The following is a 24,074-nucleotide window of genomic DNA, read 5'->3' as shown; positions in this document are numbered from 1 at the left end:
ATCGGCTGTCATTTGGCTACCAAGATATTGGAAGCTTTCAACATTCTCCACTGCTTGTCCAGCTACCGTGAAGCTGGAAGAGTTGACCGTGTTTACATCCAACGATTTGGTCTGGTTGACCTTGATGGTAAGACCTGCTGCTGAGGAGCGTTTGGGAAGATCATCGAACTTACCCTGCATATCAGAGCGCCGTTAAGCTAGGAGAGCAACGTCATCAGCCAGTTCGAAGTCATTTAGGTGCTCCATGGTAATGGGCTGCACACAGCAAACCACGATTTGGTTCACGATCAATCGCACCTACCAGGATCTTGTCGAATACGATGAGGAACAGTAGCGGTGATAGTATACAATACATCCTTGCCTCACTCCAGCAACGACCCGGATGGGATCGGACAAAACACCGTTGTGCAGTACTCTGCGCGAAAATGCCCTGTACTGTGCTTCAATGAGGCCGATGATTTTCTCAGAGACACCCTTGCGCCTGAGGGCTCTCCACATGTTTTCATGATTGAGACGGTCGAAAACTTTTTCGTAATCTATGAACACCAGTTAGAGAGATTCTTGGAATTCATTGATTTGTTCCAAGATGATACGGAGCGTGACAATATGGTCCACACAGAATCGTCCGACACGAAATCTTGCTTGCTGCCGCCGGAGAGTTGCTTCAACCTTCTCCTATATCCGGTTAAGGATCACTTTGCAGAGCACTTTGAGAACGATGCACAGCAACATGATACCCCGTCAACTATCGCATCCAGTCAGGGCACCCTTTTTGGGTACCTGTACTAAGGCGCCTTGCATCCAATCGACCGGAAATGCCGCGGTTTCCCATACGTTGCAGAATAATTGATGCAGCAGTTGTGCAGATATTACTGGGTCTGCTTTGAGCATCTCGGCTGATATGCGATCGACTCCCAGGGCCCTGTTCGATTTCATACTACGGATGGATGTTTCTATCTCCTGCAATAATGGAGCTTCAGTGTTGAAACGGATAATGCGTTGAACCCTTGGCGGATCATGATGAGGTGTTGGTGGCGAGGGCGATACTAGAAGAAGGTTTCCAAAGGCTCAAAACAGCGTTTCAGCTGCTGGTCAGTCGGGTCGGTCAATAACTATCCAGATGTGTCTTTCACGGGCATCTTAGTCCCACTAAAGGGAAGTAAAACATCGTAGAGGAGACGGATGTCGCCTGTGTTTGCGGCTTTCTCGCCTTCGTCCGCCCACGCTCTTTTGTCCCGCCTACATGAGCGCTTTACTTCCTTCTCGAGAGCTGAGTAGCGCTGACGTGCTACTGCTTTGGCTCCTCGTGTTTTCACTCGCTCTATCGCGGCTTTGGCATTCCTTCGCTCCTCTATGTTCCTCCAGGTATCATCTGTGATCCATTGCTTTCTCTGGTTGCGTAACTCACCCAAATTATTCTCGCCGGTGGCGATGAAGGCGTTCTAGCGCTCCATTGATCTTCTACGCTTCCACCTTCCGAAATATCCGCAGCACGGTTCTCCAGCTCCTCGATGAAGGACCTTTTCACCGCAGCGTCTTCCAGTCGGCAAGTGTTGAACCAGCGCCCGACAGGAGGAGAACCTCGAGGTCTATACCAGGTCCCAAATCTGTTTCGCCGAAAGCTCGAAAGAAAGGCTAATAAAAATCAATTCAAATGGATTCATTAACAGAAATCTTCAATGAGTAAGTGCTGATGACCTGTTTGGGCAGACGCTCTCTACATCAGTACAGAATACTGGTCAATTTTGGGAAGACTGTTGGGGAGTCTCGAAACAGAGTTTAGGAAGTTGTATGTCTACGGATTGGACACCTGTTTCAGCGAAAGAATAGACTGATGTATTGAATCATAATATTATACATATGGTTACGTCTGGGGACCATTTCACATGTCACGCTAGGATCAATGTCTAATTTTCCGCTACCTATTGGATTCATACACCAAAACCCCAAATATGTGCTGCGTTCAAATGATGACAAAACCAGACAAAGGTACACAGTGTGTCAGTCGGCAAGACGCTTACTACCACCCAGAGCCCAGGGAAGACGTTCAAATGAAGCAAACACAAACACAACCGTGCGGCGGCGGCGTCGCGTCGTGCATGTTTATTGATTTTTGTTTTGCTTGCTTACTTTACTGCTATTTTCTCATAGCTTCCCCCACAACAACCATATCGACTGCTGGCTGATCCGATTCTAATAGACGCCCCGATATTTGGTTGAACGTCGCCTATTACTAGAGCGGACGGGATTTTTGGGGCAGAAGAACGTATTCTGAAGAAGGTGGGAGGAAGGAACGGACTCGCTAGCTAGTCGCAAGCAATAATTGACGAACAGATGGGGACGGATCCAGGTGGATCGACTTTTGCCTAGTATTGTTTGTTTTCCTTTGTCAGCGTGGCAAAAAGGCGGTATTTTGGAGGGGGTGGTGCTGGGAAAAGATGGGAAAAACGGAAATTTGACACCCAAGTCCGAGAAGCTGGGTTGGTTGACCGTGCCGAAGAATGAGTGGATTCCGACTAAAACTGCTGGTTTTGGAAATCAGATTACCTGTTATTGATTTCAGTTCTGGAAGAGGAGGGAGCGTGTGGATGGGAGGAGATGGGATTTATCAGGTCAACGTTAGCAGTATCCAATTACGGTTAAGCAAACGCCTTGTGATACGATGGAAGGTGTCAACGATGGTATAAGATGATGTTCTGATTGATTTTGATTTAAAAGCGATATGGAGAAGGCACAGCAGTTTAATTAGATTTTAACTATCTACTTTCTCCCGCTTCTAGTTGTATATGTAAACTCAGTACATTCATAAGTTCATGACCAACGTAGAACCAAAAACAGGTTGTTGATTGTATTAATCTTTCATATTACGCATACAAGTTATGCAATCAGCGAGCTGTGCTGCATCATCTTCAGAGTAATCAATACACAATCTATCAGCTTACGCCTGGCATCCACGCACCAACGTGAACCCTCTACCAAAACAATTATTTTCCAGAAACACTCCGACATCCCAGCATGAACTTGTGCAGATGCAGTGGTATATACGGTCCACCGTGGGCAAATGATTGCACTTGTTCACTTCGTCGATATATGTTATCTTCGATTGGTAGTAACCACTAACACCCATGGCAGCAGACTCCACTGTATAAAAGACACCATTGACAGAACTGTCAACATCTCACCAATAACCTTCCCGCCGCCACAACAAGCCTGCACCAAACAGTGATAAAGGATTACGTGCGTGTGGTGTGGTGACGTTGAATCAACCCACGAATGTCACCCAGTGAGCCTTTTCTTCGTCTCATCCATCTTGTTCTGTCACGTCTCACTTTAACTTCTCCTCCTCCAAACCGTTTATGTAGGTACCTACTACTCTGGTGTGTTTTCCTCAATCATCGTGGTAAAGCAGCAGCAGCCACTGACTATAGACTACAGTAGGACTACAGGAAGCTGGCTGCTAAATGAAGGACCTTGCCGGAGAGTACCCACTTCAGGGCGCTTCTTGTTGTCATCGTTCGTCGATGATGGTTGGGTATTGTATTTACATAATCGGCATTTTAGCTATAACAATGCACTGTGGGCATATTTGTGACGAAGGGGACGATAAGTACACATCACTTCTGGCTCTCGTACACATGCTCATTTGTGGTGGGACGAACAGCATAAAAGCGTACAAATAAGCCACAGTCAGCGAGTGGAGAAGGTTCCTAATTTTGCTTCGACACAATGGGTAGGCGGAGGACAGTGAGAGCAGTGCTGCCAATATGTTGGTGACAATTGAAGCCAAAAGTCGCAGCTAATCTGAGTGAGGTTAGAACCTTACAATTACACATTTTTAGTCATTTCCCACTTTTGCAAAGTGGGGATTTTTTTTATTTTTGGTTTGGGCCTTTCATGAAACTTTTTCCACAGTTGAGAAAATTCGTAAAGAAAAGCCGGAAAACTATGCCCAAACTCGTGGAAAATTTTCGAAAATAAGCTTTCATAAGAAAGCATATTACGGAGAGCTGTTTAACATCTTTTCCGGAACAATATCTGCTTAAAAAGTACGTCGTTTTAATGAATTTCGAAATGGTTCAAATTAAGACTACAATTTGACTAGTTCAAAGTTTGATTTCTTACCCTACGTGACTTGAGACGCACAGCCATGGGCCGAGTCCAATGGAGACGATTCCTACGTACAACAGAGGACACACAGGCAATAGTCTGACCGATGAGGGAAGTACTTTGAAAGCTAATAACTAGGAGAAACGTTCCATCTTGATCAATCCCGGTATAACTCTACAGAAATTCAACCAGTAGAATTCTTGCTATTCCGATAAAAAAATCAAAAATGCCAGGAAGGATTCTAAAATTTTATGTTCTGTTTAAATTCATTGTATGATTCGTCCCTCAGTCTAAAATTATCCACCAAATTCTACTGAACTAAACAATAAAACAATGCCCGTTTCAAACACATGTATAATATTTTCTTAAACAATGAGAAATGTTCTAGTATCAAGTGTATCATCATTATTGATTGACAGACGCACATTCCTGGCAACGCTTAATCACACCGATGAGAACCATTCACACATCAACCAACCACCCACCCATCATCATCATTGTACCTACATCGCACTTTCGTCTTCGTCGTCGTCCACGCTGTCATTTTCCACACACATTTTCCCGAATTCAACCAACCCAGCACAACCATTTATATCGTATACGTAAGGCATAAAAGCAAAGGATACGGACGGAACGATAAATGTCAGAATGATCGTGGACGGTGGGAGAAGCAGCAAAGGAAAATGCTGTGCTGCTATTTTCCCGTCTATACTTTTCGTCCTTTTGCTGCTGTGAACACGCACGAGCAGGGCGCAAAATTTTCGAGCAGACGAGTTGAAGTTCACCGTGCGGCAATTTTCATTCACTTGCCTGCATATTCATATTCAGCTGCTCGATACTCGTTTGTCAACTGAATGAAAGTCAATGAATATTTGTAAACATCTTACAAAGTGTTGAATTGCTGATAAAATATTAACGTTTCGATTACATTTAAAGGTGCTTTACACAGAGCTTTCCCCATTTGATTATTGTGCAGTGTTTTTGGAAGGAATCGTAGCCATAAACGTAGGTAATTATGAAGATGTTTCTCGATCGGCTGCATATTCAATGACTACGAATTGACCGACTGTGTGAAGAGGGAGAGCGAAAATGAATTTGATTGTTTTGAATATTCAGTGCATAATCATTCAAATTCGTGCTGTTTTCAGTCAATGACTATGACAATTTTGCGCCCTGCGCACGAGACTCTTACAGTAGCGGTCAATGCACTTGAGACTGTTGGGAATAAGGAATTCACCTTTAAGGACAGACTTGTTAGAATTCCGAAATGGCCGATTTTGGCACCTACTCGCGATTTCAAGCGCACAAATCTCTTTGTAAACAAGACTAGCGCACCTGATCTTCTTATTTCAAGCTTATTACAAGTGAGCAAGAACAGAATAATGAAATGTACTGTTGTTTGAAGCTTGCTTTTTGAGATTTGTGCTTTTGAAATTCTGATGCACTGTTGAAGCGGGATTTCAAGATGTTTGTCCTTAAAGTGACAATGGCGTAACTATGAACCTGCTTTTAAAGATTTGTCAAAGAATATCTATAGATATTCTTAATTGAGATCTTCCTTGCAATAATTCTAAAAAATCTTCCTTAAATCTTTCTAGAAGTTATTTGACAATCAGTGAAGCGAACGAATGACTTAATATAGGTATGCTATTGACAAATCCAAATGGACGAGCTTGGTGGTCTAGTGGCTACCACTTCTGATTCGTATGCAGAAGGTCATGGGTTCAATCCCTAACCCGTCGCTTTCATCCTACCTTGTATCTTTCTATCCACTTTATCTCTCTCTCTTCTCTACATATACAACTCATGTATATTCATATGTTCCAACTTCCACAACACAGTGTATATAACGCCTACAAGTTATGCAACCAAAGCGAACTATGCCGCTTATCCTTCATAATAATCACCACACAATCTATCACCTTACGAACATCCCCAATCCATGGATCGCATCACCGACCCAACGGTGACTCTCATATCTCTCCCATCCTTTCCGTCTAATAAATAAACCAGTCCGTGCTGGTTGTGGGGATGCAGAGGTGCTGTCTGTCTTTAGTAGCAACAACCAGCACACTCTAACATTCCTTTCCCTTCCCAACTGACTATAAGGACGTGGCCGGCGCTGTTATTGATCAAAAATGTGTGCGCTGCTTAAATTGCACTTTAAGAATAAGGTGAGTGTCCCAGCCCTTATTCATTTGGATCTGTGTGATGTGTGTTCAAATTTCCCGTGTTAAGAATTTCTAATAACTTTGTAAACTTTGTTTCGTGAGACTTTTTTGGACAACTCAATAGGTTTGCTTATTCGCATATATGCTCCCATATTCATGTTAAGAACTGTTGAATTGAAGTAAGCCATGAATTTGTTACACTGTGAATAAATCATTCTATGTTCAAACCTGTTCATAACTAGACATGTCTTTACTTACATATTATGGACCAAACGCACCTAGCTACTTTTGCTAGTTACAGAAGACAACAAGCTTGAAGATTTTTTTTCAAACGACGATGTGATGGATGATGAAGTTTCTTTGCGTGTTCTGGCTACAATTTGTTTGAGCATAGAACCGGTCAACTACAACCTGGTTCAGGAAGCCAAGATTGCGCGTGAGGCATGGAAGAATCTCAAGAGCGCGTTCCAGGATAACGAATTGTCTCGATAGCGAAAGTACTCGTTTGGCGTATTGCAAGTCGGTTGAAGAGTACGTGAATGATGTGTTGTCTACAAGCCACAAGCTAGCTGAAGTAGGATTCAAGGTCGATGGCTAGCAAGCCTGCTCCTGATGGGATCACCTTACAACTACGAGCCGATGATCATGGAATTGGAAGCGTCGGGAACCAGGATAACAGCGGATGCAGTCAAAGTCAAAATATTCCAAGATGTAAAGGTCGCAAGTGTTCCTAAATCGAGTGAATCAGGTGGTGCATTCGTGAGTAATTTCCAGGAAGAAACCGCCTAATTAGGAAAAATCAAGCGTCAAGTGCTTCAAGTGCAAACGGACTAGACATTTTGCGTCGCAATGCAGTCAAAGAAGCGGGAATGAAGATCAGGGTACTGGACCACATCGTTTGAAGAACCCGAGGAATGCTGCCTTCACTGCCAGTGTGAATTGTTCGAAGGACGGAGGACGTTGGATTTTTTACTCTGGTACCATCGTTCACATGTGCCGTGATCCGAGCAGTATCGTCGACGGCAGAGAAACGTCGCAAGCTATCAATGTGGCCAACAATGCAGAAGTTCCTGTAGTTGCTGTTGAAAACGTTATACTGAAAGCTGAAGTTAAAAATAGTTCATGTGAAGTTTCGCTTTCGGATGTTCTTTGTGTTCTAGATTTGGCCATAAACTTATTATCGGTAATCCAGATTTGCAAGAAGGGCACAGTAGCCTTCACAAGCGATGCATGCAAGGTGTTCAACGTTCAGACGAATGAGTTGGTTGCAGTAGGATCTTGAACAAACGGCGTGTGCGGAGAAACGACGCGGTTATGGCACAGGAGGATTGGCCACATAAACTGAAGCATTTACGAACCATGGTGACTATCGTGGACTACACCAATGAAGAGCCTCCAATTAATCCGTGCGATCCGTGTATTAAAGGCAAACATCAACGTTTACCATTCAAATCAAAAGGAAGAAGAGCGACAGAGGTATTGGAGTTGATCAGATTGGAGGAAGCAGATACTTTCTTACGTTCATTGATGATATATAGGAATAAATTTCGAGTGCTACGTCCAGGAAGGCGATATTTCCCACGAGATAACGATACCCTTCAATCCAGAACAAAATGGTTTAACAGAACGGATGAACCGATCGATAGTGGAACGAGCTAGGGCTTCGTTGTTCGACGCGGGATTAACCAAACGTTTTCGAACAGAAGCTGTCAGTACTGCAGTTTACCTTTTAAATAGGTCACCCACCAAACGAGTCACCGTTACGCCAGAGGAGAAGTTCACTCAAGTACGACCGGATATGTCACACCTGCGTCACACGAGCGTTTGGCACGAAAGCGATGGCATACGTACCAAAGACCAGGTGACGGGATGATAAATCTCAAGCATGCTTGTTCGTTGGACATGCGACAAATTCCATGGGCTGTACGACCCGCAAACTGATAAGATTTTCATTAACAGGATGTGATCATCACCGATAAAGATGTGAGCAGAAGCGATCAAGGAGAAACATTTGAAGCGAATCAAATAGAGCTGTTGACTGAATGTGTTGTAGAGGATTCAACCCCGAATGTTGTGATTGCTCAAGATGACGAAAGTGATTATGGAAGCGTGTTGAGGCCAGATCACAACATCCGATGTCAAAATGTCCCGGTCGTTAAGTCGCGTTTTTTTTTTGCGAAATAACATCCAAAAGTTTGGGTGCGTCATAATATCCTTTGTGCCTTCTTACCTTGGACTTCGTGACACACTTACATGTTTGGACGTTATGCCCCGAAAAAACGCGCCATTAAGTCCTGGGACTTTATGGCCTCGGACGTTATGATACTGCGCCCTGCGAGATGATCTACACTGGCTCACCTCGATATCTCCAAAACCATGGGGTAGGACACTCGATCTTGTATAGAAAAATTAATGATAATATTGCCGGTGATTGATTGATTTAGCTTTATTATAGAGACTTTCAGCCCTATAATGCCGGTGTTAAAAATACTATCATTGTTTATAGGGTAATTGATCCCTTCGTTGCGGTAGTACCTATTGTCTCGGTAGTGGCACTTGAGCACTTTTTCGACTGAAATATTATCAAAAGTCATTTTTAATAGATGTATTATGCTTCAATAATGGGATTGCACCATTTGTGTGCTTAAGATTTATCCAAAAACCTACTTAAAAAATTTTTTCTTGCTGTTGTGTTCCTATTATTGCGGTAGTGTTCCTATCCTCCAAAATCCTATATGAATTCAATGAGATACCGCAACATTAGGATCGTGTTCCCTGTGTTCTTTCAAATAAAAACGAATAAAATGCTCATAACAACCTCAAAGTAGCAATATTCCGTTATTTTCCCGTAGATAAAGGATAGATTTTATTATTTTCAATTGAATTCATGTAAAAAGTTTGCTTAGGGCGATACAATTGTGGTTTAAACATGAACCGAGTGCTTAACTCCTTCATAAATTAATATAAAATCAATCTTATATTAATGATTACTGCCAATATTAATGAGTGTCCTACCCCATGTCCAAAACCTAAGGACTTACAAAGATGCTGTCTTCAGCAAAGTTATTCAGAAGCCCAAAAACAACAACTTTTCAGAAGGCGGCATTTTTGTATGTGTTCTGGTTTTAGAGATATCGGGGTGAGTCAAGGTGATGCAATATTGTTGATTGCTGACCCCTGGGATTTCTGCATAGGTTCCTTCTGGGATTTTTACAGGAGTTCCGCCTAGAAATCAACCAGATGCCATTTTTCGAGTTCCTCCTTAAATTGTCCTTTTATAGGTTCCTCAGAAAGGGAAATTCACTCAGATGTTTATTTTGAAATTCCAGCAGTTTTCTTCAGAAGTTCGTATGGGATTCCTTCTAAGTTTATTTTATGGAATTCCTAAAAATATGTCTTTTGAGATTCCATCAGAGGTTACTTCTAGCATTTCTTATAGAATTGTTTGCCGGAATTCCCCAAAAAGTTTTTTCTGGAATTGTAGAGTTCATTTCGGGAAATCTATCTGGGATTGCACCCCACAGACCTTCCGGAAAAAAAACTAAGTAGTTCTGCGATTCGTCCAATAATTTATCCAGGATTTTCTACCAGGGTTTTTTGAAGAGTTCATTGCTGCAAGATTTTGTTCTCTAATTCTAGCAGTAGTTCATTTTGGGATTCTTGCACATGTTCCTTCTGGAATTCATTCATATATTCGTTCGTGGATGCCCCAAGGGTATCCTCCAAGAGTTCCTCTGGGAGCACTCCCGAACTTCCATCTTTGAATCCTCCAGGAGTTCTTTCTAAAAATCCTCCAGATGTTTATATGGTACACTCAGGAAAATTGCCTCATACTTAATGGCAAATATCCATGTGCCAAACCACATCCAAAGTATATGCAACCAATACCCGATTACGCAGGTAAATTACCGCATGAATAGTATGTGTTTGGCAATAAACACAAGAACACTTGGCAAGAACACTGGACTGTTTCACACAGTAAGGGAGGAAACTGGGTTTTCGGACCGCGATAGAAAAATCACTGGGTTCACTTTCACTTAACTAATTTATTCCAATTCACTTTACACTACGCGTTGTCATAAGCCACGCGAACGCTTATCGAAATCAAACTGACCCGCTACTGCGAACGGGTCACATATTTATATCACAAAATCCATATTCCAGAATTACGTGGAAGCTTCTGCGCAAGGTTCCACGCGTGCCTAGAACCCACGCGACATTTCTGGAACCACCATCACCACGCTAACTGCAGAGCGACGACAGTCGATGATGATGATGATGATGACGGCTGCGGCAGCGGTCTGCTGCCGAACTCAATGTTTGGAGCTCACAGCACTCACTCTCTCTCGCAGCGCAGGTAGCTTCTGTTCCGTCGGCTCGGGTGAGTGTGTGAGCGCCGCGTCGGTGGTCGATGACGACTCGGATGCGTTGATTGGTGTTAGTGCCCGCGCAGCCTCGCATGCTGCTGCCTTCATTGGGAGCGCATGTGCGCGAACATAGTCCCGCCCGTTGGAATGCAATTCCAACTTAGATGACTGTTGCTCGTCGGTTTCTTGCAAGGGAAGTGGCGCTAGTTTGCTTACTGCACGACGGTATACACCAGTGGTTGTCTTGACGTCAGCAACACGAACGATACCGTCCTTTCCTGGGTAGACGGCGATGATTCTTCCAAGCTTCCAAGTCTGTGCTGGTTGATTATCCTCGGCCAATAAAACGACGGTGTCGACTCTTACGTTGGGCTGTTTCTTTGTCCATTTTGCTCTCGATTGTAGAGTTGAAAGGTATTCTTTCTTTTTCTTTTTCTTTTTGAAAGGTTCCTAGCGGCACGCCGAGGGACGTAGAAACCGCTCCCATCACTGTGCGCACAATCGTCTCGCGTCTATATGGAGGAGCACGATGCGTTTGCGCGGACAACGACAGTTCACTAGGCCTTTGAATAGGATAGAGAACGTAATCCTTCAGAAGCAGTTCACCAGCCGTGCACGGAACATGTCGTCCAGTAAGACACTGTTGCGTACTGACTCAGAAGGTTTACGGTAGAAGGTGTGAAAGTTTTGGTTTTGTCATATGGTCGATTTTGTTTGTATTTGTTCTTTTGTCATGTCACGGTTCATTTTTTGCTCCTCATTTTAGTACTGTTTTTTATCTTTGAAAGTTGTCTTTCGTCCATATCCCTAGCACTATCAGCATCTGTCCAAACAGGTCCTAACTAAAGAAAACATTTCATACACTTAAGTCTTAACGTCTAAATTGTCATTAAAAAGGTTACGTAAGTCAATGTCGAATCAGTCAGTTTTAGTCGATTACGTCAAATATGCGTCTTAAGTCTTGATCACACGTTAGCTTCGAATCTATAAGCAAACACAATTAAATGCTGCACTTTCCCACTATTAGTTTCTTAGTTAATTTAAATAGATATTGTAAGAAAACGTTATTAAGCATCAGGCATTCGAAATATATTAGGGTTTACTCACAAAACTATCAGATATAAAAATAATAAAAGTTAAAATTAAGTAAGCACGTAAGCAAATGAAATGTTGAGAACTAAGTATAAGCAAATTGAAATCAACTATAGATACAACTAATTATTACATTATTGATTATTATACTGTTTGTTAAAATTAACCGAATAGTGGGAAGCCCAGACAACAATTCAAAGTCTGCTGACTCCGAAAAGATTACAAGATTCGTCACAAAACACAAATATTTTCATTATGATCCACAACGACTCTCAAAACCCTTCCAGAATCAACCGACCGGAACTATTTTCTGAGTATAGAAACTACTGAGCCCTAGCAGGTCCCTCCTGTTTATCGAGCATTTCTGATAAATCAGCCATACTCCATCTGTAGCAGCTGGTTCGCAATGAACCGTTGGAGGCGCATTAAAGTGCTAAAGGTGATATTTTCAATTCAAGAATTACAATTAACATCCTTCACTTTAATACCGTCAAACCCTGTGATCTTGGCCAGGGGATTGTAGAGTTGAAAGGTATTCTCGAGACCATTTTTTCCAGAAGTGGTCTCTCATCTGGTTCAGATACTGCCATTTGGTTAAGCGGTTTGCTGGTACATCCAAATACGATGGCTTGATCACCGGTTCCATTGGTCGACCAAGCATTAGATGTGCAGGCGATATCGGTTGAGGGTCGTTAGGATCATCTGATGTGGAATATAGCGGTCGAGAGTTGACAATCGCTTCGATGTGGGTCAACACAGTGCTGAGTTGCTCGAACGTTAGAGTTGTATTCCCGAGAGTTCTGGTGAGATGGGACTTCACTATCTTCACTCCGGCCTCCCATAATCCTCCGAAGTTAGGTGATCTCGGCGGAATAAAGTCCCATTCAACTTCTCGGCCGATCAGGAAGTCGTTGATTTTGTTCCGCTCCACCTGGTCGTTGAACATATCACGTAGATGTCGAAGCTCCTTCAAAGCCCCAACAAAATTGGTCCCATTGTCCGAAAATAGCTTGCGGACAAGACCGCGGCGATTGATGAAACGGTCGAGAGCGGCAAGGAAAGCATCAGAGGTCAGGTCAGATACTAATTCGAGGTGGATGGCTTTCGTTGACAGGCATACGAATAGTGAGATGTACGCCTTCACTACCTTCGGCTTGCGTTTGCCTTCCTTCACAAGTATCGGTCCGGCATAGTCCACGCCGGTCAGCTCGAATGGCGCATGCTCGGTGACTCGTGCTTCAGGTAGCACACCCATCAGAGGCTGGATGCTCCGTGGCTTCGTCCGGAAACATTTAACACAGCCGTGAATCACCTTACGTATAACAGATCGTGCATTCGTCAACCAAAATTTCTGCCGAATGGCGGCCAATAATCCGGATTGGCCCTCGTGTAGACGGTCCTCATGGTATTTGCGTATCAGCATTTCCGTAACACGATGTTTCCGAGGAAGCAGCAACTGGTGCTTGGCTTCGAAAGGCAGCTTGGAGTTTTGCAAGCGCCCTCCGACTCGTAGTAATCCTTCGTCGTCGATAAACGGCTGCAAGTTGGCCATTCGTTTCGGGAAATCGTCTCGCTGGATACTCTGGATCTCCTCATGAAGTTCACTCTGCTGCAGAATTCTAACGATGAAAATCTCGGCCTTTCGCATGTCTTGAACGGTCAAGGCACTGGATAGCATCCTCTGCTCCTTAGGTGTTCGAACTAGTCGGACGAATCGAACCACCTGTGCCAGAACCCGCTGCAATTTGGTGAATGAGCTGAACCGTTCAAAGACCGGCTCCGACTCTATGGCTGGATTTGCGATGGTCACTTCCCTCAGCTCGGGGATTTCACATTCAGGGATCTCTGTAATCGCCTCCACTTCGTACTCGGTTGTGCTGAGGAATGTTGGTCCATTCCACCACAAGCTACACTGCTTCAGCAAGTCTGGCGGCATTCCCCGTGAAACAATGTCAGCTGGGTTATTCAAAGTATTCACGTAACTCCATTGGTAACGATCGGTCAGATGCTTGATTTGGGCTACACGGTTACGAACATAAACATGCAACCGATCCAGGGGTTTGTTGATCCAGGCCAGTACTATTTTACTGTCCGACCACAACTTGACTCCATCGAAACACAGCTTCAGCGTTGGAGCTACCTTGGCAACTAGCTTGGCGAGTAGTAAGGCAGCACACAGCTCCAACCTAGGTATGGTCATCTCACGGAGGGGAGCTACCTTGGACTTACTGCATAGTAGATGGGCTACCGCTGAACCATCTCGTCGAACGCAACGGATGTACACGCACGCTCCATATGCACTCTTGGAAGCGTCGGCAAATCCATGGATCTCTAATACCTCCCTCTCTGTATCCACGACACACCGGGGAATTTCAAGATCTGTTATATGATCCAAGGAAGTCCGGAAAGTATTCCACCGCTGGAGTAGCTCATCGTCAAGGGGATCGTCCCATCCTAACTTGCTGGCCCACAAGCATTGCATTATCATTTTCGCTTCCACAATCACTGGCGCGACGAGTCCCAGTGGATCAAACAACCTCGCTATTTGGGACAGGACACGTCGCTTGGTCACTACTGCTTCGTGGTTGGTCGTATCAGCGGATTGGCAAAACAGGAACAAATCTCGCCGTGGGTCCCACATGAGTCCTAAAGCCTTGATAGCTTGGTTGGCACTGGAGTCGTGAATTGGTACCAACTTCTCACGATCCTCCTCTGGAACACTGTCAAGGAGTTCTTCGGAGTTTGAACACCACTTTCTGACGGGAAATCCACCCTTCAGCATCAGCTCCTCGATATCGCTCCGAAGTTTGATCGCTTCATTAACCGAATCCGCACCAGAAAGGATATCGTCCATGTAAGAGTCGTCCAAGATGATCTCGGCAGCCGTGGGATAATTCGTGCTCTCATCCCGTGCTAGTTGAATAAGCGAACGCACAGCCAGAAAGGACGCTGCCGATGTTCCGTAGGTTACGGTCAACAGTTCGAAAACCTTCAGCGCTTCCGATGGGTTGCTTCGCCAGAAGATTCGCTGGTATCGGGTCTGCGAAGGGTCCACTAGTACTTGCCTGTACATTTTTGACACGTCCGCAGAGAATACGATGGGGTGGGTCCGGAAGCGCATCACTATGGTGAACAACTCACTTTGGCTGTTCGGTCCGGTCATCAGCACATCGTTTAGGGATAAACCACTCGCCTTCGCTGTAGCATCGAACACAACACGTAGCTTGGTGCTGCTACTGGATGGTTTCAGGACACAATGGTGTGGCAAGTAGTAGGCTTGAGTTCCAGGTGGGTCCTCATCCTCCTGTATCTCCCGGCAATGACCCAGGGCTCGGTACTCATCGATGAACTCTGTGTACTGGTTCTTGAGTTCTGGATTTTTCGCCAACCTCTTCTCTAGGAGCAAAAAACGTTTCATGGCGAGGGATCTGGAATTACTTAGCTGGCTCACAGAATCACGAAAGGGAAGTTGTACTACGAATCTTCCAGTGTCGTCACGTCGGTATGTTTGTTTGAAGTGCTCTTCAAACTGTTCTTCCTCGGTGCTTGTCATTGCAGGCTCGACAATTTCCTCCTGGTCGAAGAATCGCTTCAGGCACTCCTCTAATCCATCGTTCACGACAACGTTGGCACATACCGGGCGATCATCGTCCTGGTCATCGTACGTACCAGCTACTACCCATCCGAATTGGGTTTCGTACAGGGTCGGCAAAGTGCTGGACAATTTGATCTGACCTTGCTTAAGGACGTCAAAGAACAGACCAGCTCCAATCAACATCTCGATCTCGTTTGGACAATAGAAGGCGGCGTCGGCTAGCAGAATACCAGGCGGGATGTTCCACGTATCGATGTTAACACTCACCGGCGGAACCGTGCCCGCCACCTTCGGAGTAGTGAGGCATTCAACGTTGACGGCATAATCGCTGTAGTTCGATGTCATTCGCACCACCACCTTGTGGTGCATCTTGGACTTGTTACCTCCGACGCCGATGACGGGAACATTCGCTGGTTGTTTCGGAAGCTTCAATCTTTGAACCACATTCTCGGAAATGACGTTGATCTGCGATCCGGAGTCCAACAAGGCTCGCACACGATGAACTTGGCCGTTTTTGGCAGTCAGGTTGACCATTGCAGTCATCAGGAATACCTGCTTACCTGGTGGAGGAATGCTGCTGGAACACGATGTATTCACCGGCTGCACTGCAGGTACCGGCTTCCCTTCTGGAGTCTTCGGCGCATCAGTGGGTTTCACTTCGGGCTTCACTTCTTGGAGCACTTTGAACACGACTTATCGCTGGAACACGCCGCACCACGATGGCCCTTCCTTAGGCAGTTGAAGCAAAGATTCACTTCCTTTACCTTTGCTTGTCGCTGATCCACAGACATCTTCAGGAAGTTGGAACATTTGTAGTTCTGGTGTTGACCGGAACAGAAATCACACATATACTCCGAAGTCACTGCTGCTGCGTGCGAAGTCTTGGAAGGCGCGAGCTTGGACCCAGGCGGCTTCTGGTTGGAGACCTTGGGATTCGGGGATACGATGGGAGCACTCTTCTCGCATCTCTCCAGGATGACGCATCTTTGTTTGAGGAACTCGATCGTCTGCTCGTATTCCGGGAGCTCCGTCTGATCAATCGAAGCCTCCCACAACTCGCGGGTCTGGTCATCCAATGCGCGAGTGAGCACGGTCACCACGAGCAACTCCGACATTCCCAGCAGTGGTTGGCCAAGCTTGACAAGGTTCTCCACGTGGCGGGTGCATTCATCGATTAAGCTTCGGAGATCCTTAGACGACTTCTTACCCATCCTCTTCATATTCAGCAGCCCTAGAATGTGGGACTCCACGATTAGTCGCTTGTTGCCGAACCTCTCCTCCAGGATGTCCCATGCGCGCTGGTAGTTGTTATTCTGCAACGTCTCCAGGTCGATTACGCCGGTGGCTTCTCCCTTCAAAGAGTTTTCCAGGTGGTATAGCTTCACCGCGTCCGAATCTGATGAGCGCTGCATCAGATCTTGAAACATGGCCTTGAAGCGTGGCCATGCTTCATAACGTCCATCGAAGGTTGGCAACGGAGCACGGAATGACTGAGACTGTACGATGATCGGCTGCTGGTTGGTGGTGGCACACGGTGGCTGCTGGGTTGGGGGCGCAGTTAGCTTCTCGCTCCAGCTCTCGAGCAGCACAGATACCTCCTCGTACAAGTCCAAAAACTTGAGGTAACACTCTTCTTGCTCCTCAAGCCCGTCTGACTGAGACATGGCGATGATTTGTTGATGAAATCTGGTGTACTCGGTGTGAGCATTCTCGACGCTTCGTTGGTACACCTTTATCTTGGCTGAGGTTAGCTCGACGTTGTCTGCTTCGGCTTGTTCCAGGATGGTCTGGATTCGGCTAACGTTTCGTTGAGCAGCTCCACGGTTGAGGAACAGCGCTCTCAGTTCTCCGTCATCAGCTGGATCTGGCACCTTCTTCACTGGTGTTCTCTTGGGCGGCATCTTAATCGAGTCTCTCACGGGTCAGCAACGGAAATGCAAACAGGGATTCCGCTGCACTTGACACAACGAAGCGATGGATACAATGCCCAACACTACGGCGGAATACGGGAACTTCGCGGGACTTTACTGGATACGATCACTGGAACCGACGCGTGTGTCGCCACGGACGGAAGAAATCACTTGAAGATTCCGAAGCGACGGACACAAAGCACTACGCGACGATGGAATCAACCGTCTATTAGCTGGGAACCGACGCGCTTGTCACAACGGGTGGAACACTATCACAGAATGTCCGGAGTGACGGAAAGTAGCACTACGCGACGGCGGACTCACTCGGGATACCACGAAAATCGACGCGCTTGTCGGACCGGATGGAATTGGTACCACACGAATTCCGGAACGACGGATGAAGTCACTACGCGACGACGCGGTTTACACTCGCGGACCGACACGGATACGGACGTTGTCGAAGCCACGTCCACGCTCTTCACTGCACAGCACGTTGTTGAAGCCACGTGCACGCTTCTAAACTACGCACTGCCGCGCTGTCGAAGCCACGCGGTACGCTTTTTAAACGACACACTACCGCGTTGTTCAAGCCACGCGGCACGCTTTCACACACTACCGGATCCTGATCCGGTTCGAAGGACCACTTTGTGTTTGGCAATAAACACAAGAACACTTGGCAAGAACACTGGACTGTTTCACACAGTTTGGGAGGAAACTGGGTTTTCGGACCGCGATAGAAAAATCACTGGGTTCACTTTTACTTCACTAATTTATTCTACTAATTCACTTTACACTACGCGTTGTCATAAGCCACGCGAACGCTTATCGAAATCAAACTGACCCGCTACTGCGAACGGGTCGCATATTTATATCACAAAATCCATATTCCAGAATCACGTGGAAGCTTCTGCGCAAGGTTCCACGCGTGCCTAGAACCCACGCGACATTTCGGGAACCACCATCACCACGCTAACTGCAGAGCGACGACAGTCGATGATGATGATGATGATGACGGCTGCGGCAGCGGTCTGCTGCCGAACTCAATGTTTGGAGCTCACAGCACTCACTCTCTCTCGCAGCGCAGGTAGCTTCTGTTCCGTCGGCTCGGGTGAGTGTGTGAGCGCCGCGTCGGTGGTCGATGACGACTCGGATGCGTTGATTGGTGTTAGTGCCCGCGCAGCCTCGCATGCTGCTGCCTTCATTGGGAGCGCATGTGCGCGAACAGTATGTGTTCTAAATTGTATGAGTCGCTGCTGTATAGTGCCTCATCAAAAGTATGAGTCGCACTAATGGAAAACATTTGTTTACCCCCATTGCAAAAATCCATGTCCCGGACACATAGAAGGAATGAAGATTTTTTTCCCACTGTACACACTTACTTAATCTCCAAATTTGATCTCGGTAAAAGCGAATAACGAACTCAATCGGTAAAGGTTATTTTAACTGAAATATTGTTAAAATTTGACAGTTCATCGAAAATTACTTGTCAAAAATAACGAAATTCGGTAATTCACGTTCATTACTGATTATCGGCAAACTGCTTTGCCACAGCAATCGGCAATCTAATCACGTTGCTGAATTTCGGTAAAGGGCATCTGTCAAAAATGAAAATGAAACGCATTGCCGGGTGCCATCTTCAAAAGAGGATTCTTCACTTTCATCGCTGGAATGATTATCTCGTAAGTAATGTAATTAAAATCGCTTTAAACTAATGTTGTGTATCCTTTTGCAATTAATTTTCATTAATAAATGAATGCTTCTCTTCTTCTTTATTTCAGTTCGTTGTTTTGCAGATGGAGCGCTGCCAGGCGGAGCGCCGGATGCTCGCTGTTTTTGCTGCCGGACATAACCTTCAGAAGCCAACACACCGATCTGTACCAAATATCTGTACCGGTCGTAAATTCACCGGAGAAAAGGCTCCCCGTAAGCAGCTGGCACCAAAGGCCACCCGCAAAAGTGCTCCCTTGACCGGTGGAGTGAAGTAGCCGCATCGTTACCGGTCGAGAAATCCGTCCCTACCAAAAGCCCACCGAGTTGCTGATTAACAAACTGCCGTTCCAGCGTCCTGGTTTACAAACTGCATCGAAGCGCACCTGGTCGGATTGTTTGAGGGCACCATCTGTGCGCGATCTACGCCGAGCACGTCGCCATTATGCAGCAGGACATCTAGCCGGCGCATCCGTGATCAAGGAGGACTAGGAGGAAATGTGAAACTGTGTTATACCATTGAGTTAAACGATGAAAAAAGCCAAAAGGTCCTTCTCAGGACCAGCCATTACAAATAAAAAAAAAAACATTTCGTAGTATGTATTTTTTCATTAAATGCTTACGCGAATACAATTTTTAACCTTATTGCATTTTTTGTTTTATTTTACTTCTTCTTATCAATAAGCATGAAAAATAATAACCATTACTGAGTTTCGGTAAAAATGCATGCCGAAATTTTCGGCAATGTATTACCGAACCACTTGTCAAAGTTTGACAGTTGATCTTTGTCAATTTTGCAGACTGGTCGGTAAATTGAACTTTAACCGAGATTTTCACCGAGCTCTCAGCTGTTGGATTCTCGGCGATTTATTTTGCCGGCCTCGGCGAATTAAATTAAGTGTGTAACTCTCCTGGAGCTTTTCCTGGAAATCTTCCAGGAGTTTCTTCTGAGAAATCTCATAAGTTCCTTCTCAAAATACTCCAGGATTCCTTCACAAGCTTCTTTCAGAAATCTTCCAGTAGCTCATTCACGGAATCCTCTGGGAGACCCTTTTAGGAATCCCCCAGCAGTTGTTTTTGGGTTTCTTTAGGAGTTATTTATTGAGTTCCTCAAGGAAAAATTCCAGACTTTGTTTATTTGTTCAGAACATCCTTCAAGGATTTCTGTTGGGAATCCTCTAGGGGTTCTTTCTGGAAATCTTCCAGAAGTTTCTTTTGAAAATCTTCTAAAAGTTCATTCTGGAACCTCTCCTTTAGTTCCTTCTGAAAATCATCCAGAAGTTCCTTCTTGAAATCCTCAAGAAGTTACTTCTAAAAATATGACGCAGGTTTGTCGTGGAAAACTTTCTAGAAATTCTTTTTGGATTTCCCCAGGGATTACTTCTGTAGCTCCTCCTGAGAATCTTCCACGAACTTTTTTTTAAATCCTGTCATGAGTTCCTTCTGAAAATCCTCCAGGAATGTATAAATAAATTCGAAGATCGAATTCTTGCAGTTATTCGAGTAATTCACGGAAGAAATTCTGCAAGGAGTACCAGTCTAGACTCTAACAGGAATCACTCAAAGAATTTATGAAGTTATTGCTGCAGTAATTCGTAGCATGAATCCATAAAGGCATATAAAGAAATACAAAGACGACATTCGCAAAGGAATTCACAGAGAAGTTCCCGGATAATCGATTCAATCTGCAGTACCAACTCTAAATGTTGTGGTAACGAGTGGGAAGAAGGAGACTTTCATAACAGCAGTCTAGGACTGTCTAAGAATTTGTACGACTTGCTCAATGCTAATTAACCTTCCGTAATTCGCGCGGTTCGCCACCACCCCCAGCACCACGCTAATGCTGAGTACAAAAATCGTGATTTTCTCAACGTGTTGTACAACATGCAACAGAAATCAGAATTTCTAAATCATACAAGATTTATTTGACAATTTGAATAGGATTTTTTATAATACGTTCAATGAAGTGCCTTCTAAATTTCTACCACTTGACAAGTAAGCACCTTTTCTCTCTAAAATTTCAAATGGTTCGACTGCAATCTAATCAAAATTTTCATCGAACTTCCATTATCCCCATCTCCATGTAATGTTTCCAAAAGTTTTCTCCAAATTTCGAACAAATGTCCCCGCAGTATCTACTGAAATTTAAACCAAACTTCGTCTTAATGTCAACAACATTTTCTTCGAAATACAAAATAAACTACAACCATTATTTTATTACTATTTTCACTATAGACTAAGCAAATCCGTATATTCTTACCAGAATTTTGTTAAAACAAACTTTTTAAATCGAACTTAGACAGCTTTTTGAAATAACCTTTTTAGAATCCCAACGAAAGTTTCAAGGTATTCATCAGCAGCAATTTTACCAGTTTTAACAAATTTGCATGTAAAATATATTCAGTTACAACTGCATTGACCAATACTGTACAATACCTTTCCAACATTGAATGGTAGCGAGAAAATGAATGAACCGGACACCGAAATTCCTTCAGAGGACTTTTCCAACCCCATCAATATTTGACAGATTCCACCATCTTCTTTTCTCGCACAATCCCTTCCTTCCCCGACCCACTCGACAGACACGAGGGAAGAAACAACAACAGCACAGATCCTTCCACATCGGATGGAAAATGTTAATATGAAACACGGCACTTACCCGACTGTTGAGCGGAACCGTCTCGATCATCTCCTGGCCGGTGCAGAGGCGCTTGTTGTGGGGCCCGTCCTGGCCACCGCCGGCACCGTTTCCGTTGAACGCCATGATCATTGAGAAGTTGAGCGTTGGCTGTTTACCTTCGGATGGAAACTCGGAACTCGCGACACACACTTTTCTTCTTCTGTCACTGGTTGTGAGCTGCTGCGGGAGCTAGTTGCTGCTGGAGAACTTCTTTTCCCTTTCGTCGACGGTCGGTGGATTCGACGCGACAGACGGAGACGGAGTTGTTGTAAATAAGGGCCCTTTCGGCGTTCACTTCACTCAGCGATTGCGGCGCGGGGCACAGGGTTTTCACTTCTTCGATTATTATCTTCGGTGATTGCGCCTTGCTTTTGCTTCACTGCTTTTCTTTTATGAACAACACACGCGCGGCTTTTCCTACTACTGTGCGGGCGCCCGGCTCTTCTTTCGCTCGCTCTCTCTCTGTTTCACTCTGTACCTATATGCGGTTTTATTTACTATATTTTAGCTTTTCTTGGGAGTTTTTCGCCTTATCGCGACGCACTGGCTTTTCCCCTTACTTTGTTTGGATGACGCTTTTGGAATGAAACGATCATGAAAAAAAAACATTTTTAACAAATTTTTCGATTTTTATGAACCTTTTTAATAAAAGTAGTAAATTTTCGATAAAATGTTTGTTTCTTTATGAAATCGTTCAAGATATTTTATATTTACGGGTTTCAATATAAATCAATGATACTTTTATCATTTAAAATAACGTGAAATTACAAATTTATTTGTTTTATTATGCCTATTTTTTGGTAATGGTTAATGAATCTTCCGTGAATCCTATTGTTTTGTTTGCTGTTATGGCATAGTTTCAAAAGTATTTAAAAGCTTCACTTTAGAATTCTTGTTTTAAAAACATCCAGGAAGTATTCAACTAACAACAATGTCTGGAAATCTTACCAGGAATATAATTTACAAAATAAGTGATTTGCCGTGAGATAAATCATAGTTCAATCATTTCTACGATTCATTTTACTGTAAAATTTTATCTTGGCGATTCAAATTAGAAGATTTTTAGCCGTGGAGATGGAAGATGATAGTTCTACTGCACAAGCAACGAATAATTTCAAGAATGCGCGTATATCTTGAGATTTCTTAGAATAAAACAAGACTTTTACTCATGCGAACATAAGTAATTATTTCTTATTTTAAATCTTAATGATAAAAGAAAAGGTTCACGAAAATCAGAAACGTCGACGAGACAAAAAGAACGATTGTTCCTGTCGTAAGAAATCGTCTTTTCCGCAATTATCAAACAGCACAACACTGGACACAAAACAATGGACAAAGCTTTTCAAACACACACAAACGCGCGAGCACTTTGACAGTTCTTTTCCTCTTTCTGTTCGCCTTTCCACCTTCTTCTAATCTTGCACCACCCCCGCCCGCGCGAACAATCAAGGTGGAAAATCTTGTACACGCACCAGAATCGGAGCTCGCGGAGAAACAAAAACCAAGTAGACCAGCCGCTGTGCGTCGTTGCTATGACACCTGGGCAGAAGTACACTCTCCACCACTGGCTGACAGTGGGAGAAATGGAAAAGCTGCGGCGGAAGAACGACGACCACGACACTAGGAGGAACCTGTTCTCGCCGCCGACGGATGGTTGCGAAGAAACCGGAAAAGTTTGTCGGATTTTTCTGCTGCGGGGGCGTAGTACTACCCTTTTCGCACTGTGCCGTGGGGTCTGTGTGGAAATTTCTCTGACCAAAATTCCTCTAGCTCCGCACGCTGCTGCATGAAATGGAAAAACGCAACTGTCTGTCCTTGTTCGTCCTACTGGCGGCGCACTCGCCTACAATTCTTCGGCGGTGAGCTTTTGTTTCGATGGGGAAACGATCGAGCGTGATTGCGATGCGATTCGCATGGATTGATTCTTTTCTTCCACCCCCGGAGACCGACGTGAATTTTGTCACACAACGCACGAATGGCGAACCACTTTTTCCCCACAAAAAGGAAAACCGCACAACTTACACTTGGAAATAGTCCCACACTTTTGATTAGCGCACGGCCACACACCACAGAAAACGACGGCGATTCAAAAGAACGGCTTCAGGAAAATTTTCACTTCTGACTCGGTTTCCGAAGAGAATCGAACACTGAATAAGACGCTGCTGCTAAGAGCTGACTATCGAATCTGAGAGCACTGTCTGACTGAAACTGACCGCGGCCTAGGTGAAACTGAAAGTGCGTCGACGACGAACGACGATGCCTTCGCTTCGCATCGCTCGCACCCAACAACCACGAGAGAAACTCGCTCACGGCGTCGCTGGGCGTGAATACAGCCATCCTCCTTTCGCACCTACCACCCATCGGGAGCCACCTGTCTTTCATTTCGCTCACGCATCCACGCTCGCTCTCTCTCTCCCGTCGAACCAACTCGCGTTCGGGTTCGGC

The 24,074-nt window shown here is 44.8% G+C and overlaps 1 protein-coding gene across 10 annotated transcripts in view; it reads right to left on the bottom strand.

Annotated features, from left to right (window-relative positions):
- LOC109422356 (heterogeneous nuclear ribonucleoprotein L) overlaps positions 1-23,865 on the bottom strand; it is a 946,335-nt gene extending 922,470 nt beyond the window's left edge. For 8 of the 10 annotated variants that reach the window (XM_062860355.1, XM_062860359.1, XM_062860361.1 and 5 more), the window contains exons 1-2: positions 23,652-23,865; positions 21,609-22,204 (exon numbers count right to left, since the gene is read on the bottom strand). In XM_062860355.1, coding sequence (XP_062716339.1) covers positions 21,609-21,719 — 111 coding nt within the window. In that variant the 5' untranslated portion in view covers positions 21,720-22,204; positions 23,652-23,865. Of the gene's footprint in view, positions 1-21,608; positions 22,205-23,101 lie in introns of all 10 variants that reach the window. The other 2 variants (XM_062860356.1, XM_062860357.1) reach the window with 2 other exon arrangements.
- Positions 23,866-24,074: the final 209 nt, after the last annotated feature.

The sequence above is a fragment of the Aedes albopictus genome, chromosome 3, assembly GCF_035046485.1.
Source record: "Aedes albopictus strain Foshan chromosome 3, AalbF5, whole genome shotgun sequence".
In the NCBI taxonomy this organism is placed as follows: domain Eukaryota; kingdom Metazoa; phylum Arthropoda; class Insecta; order Diptera; family Culicidae; genus Aedes; species Aedes albopictus.
Note: the sequence above shows the minus strand (reverse complement) of the source record. Positions and strands in the feature narration are given on the sequence as shown.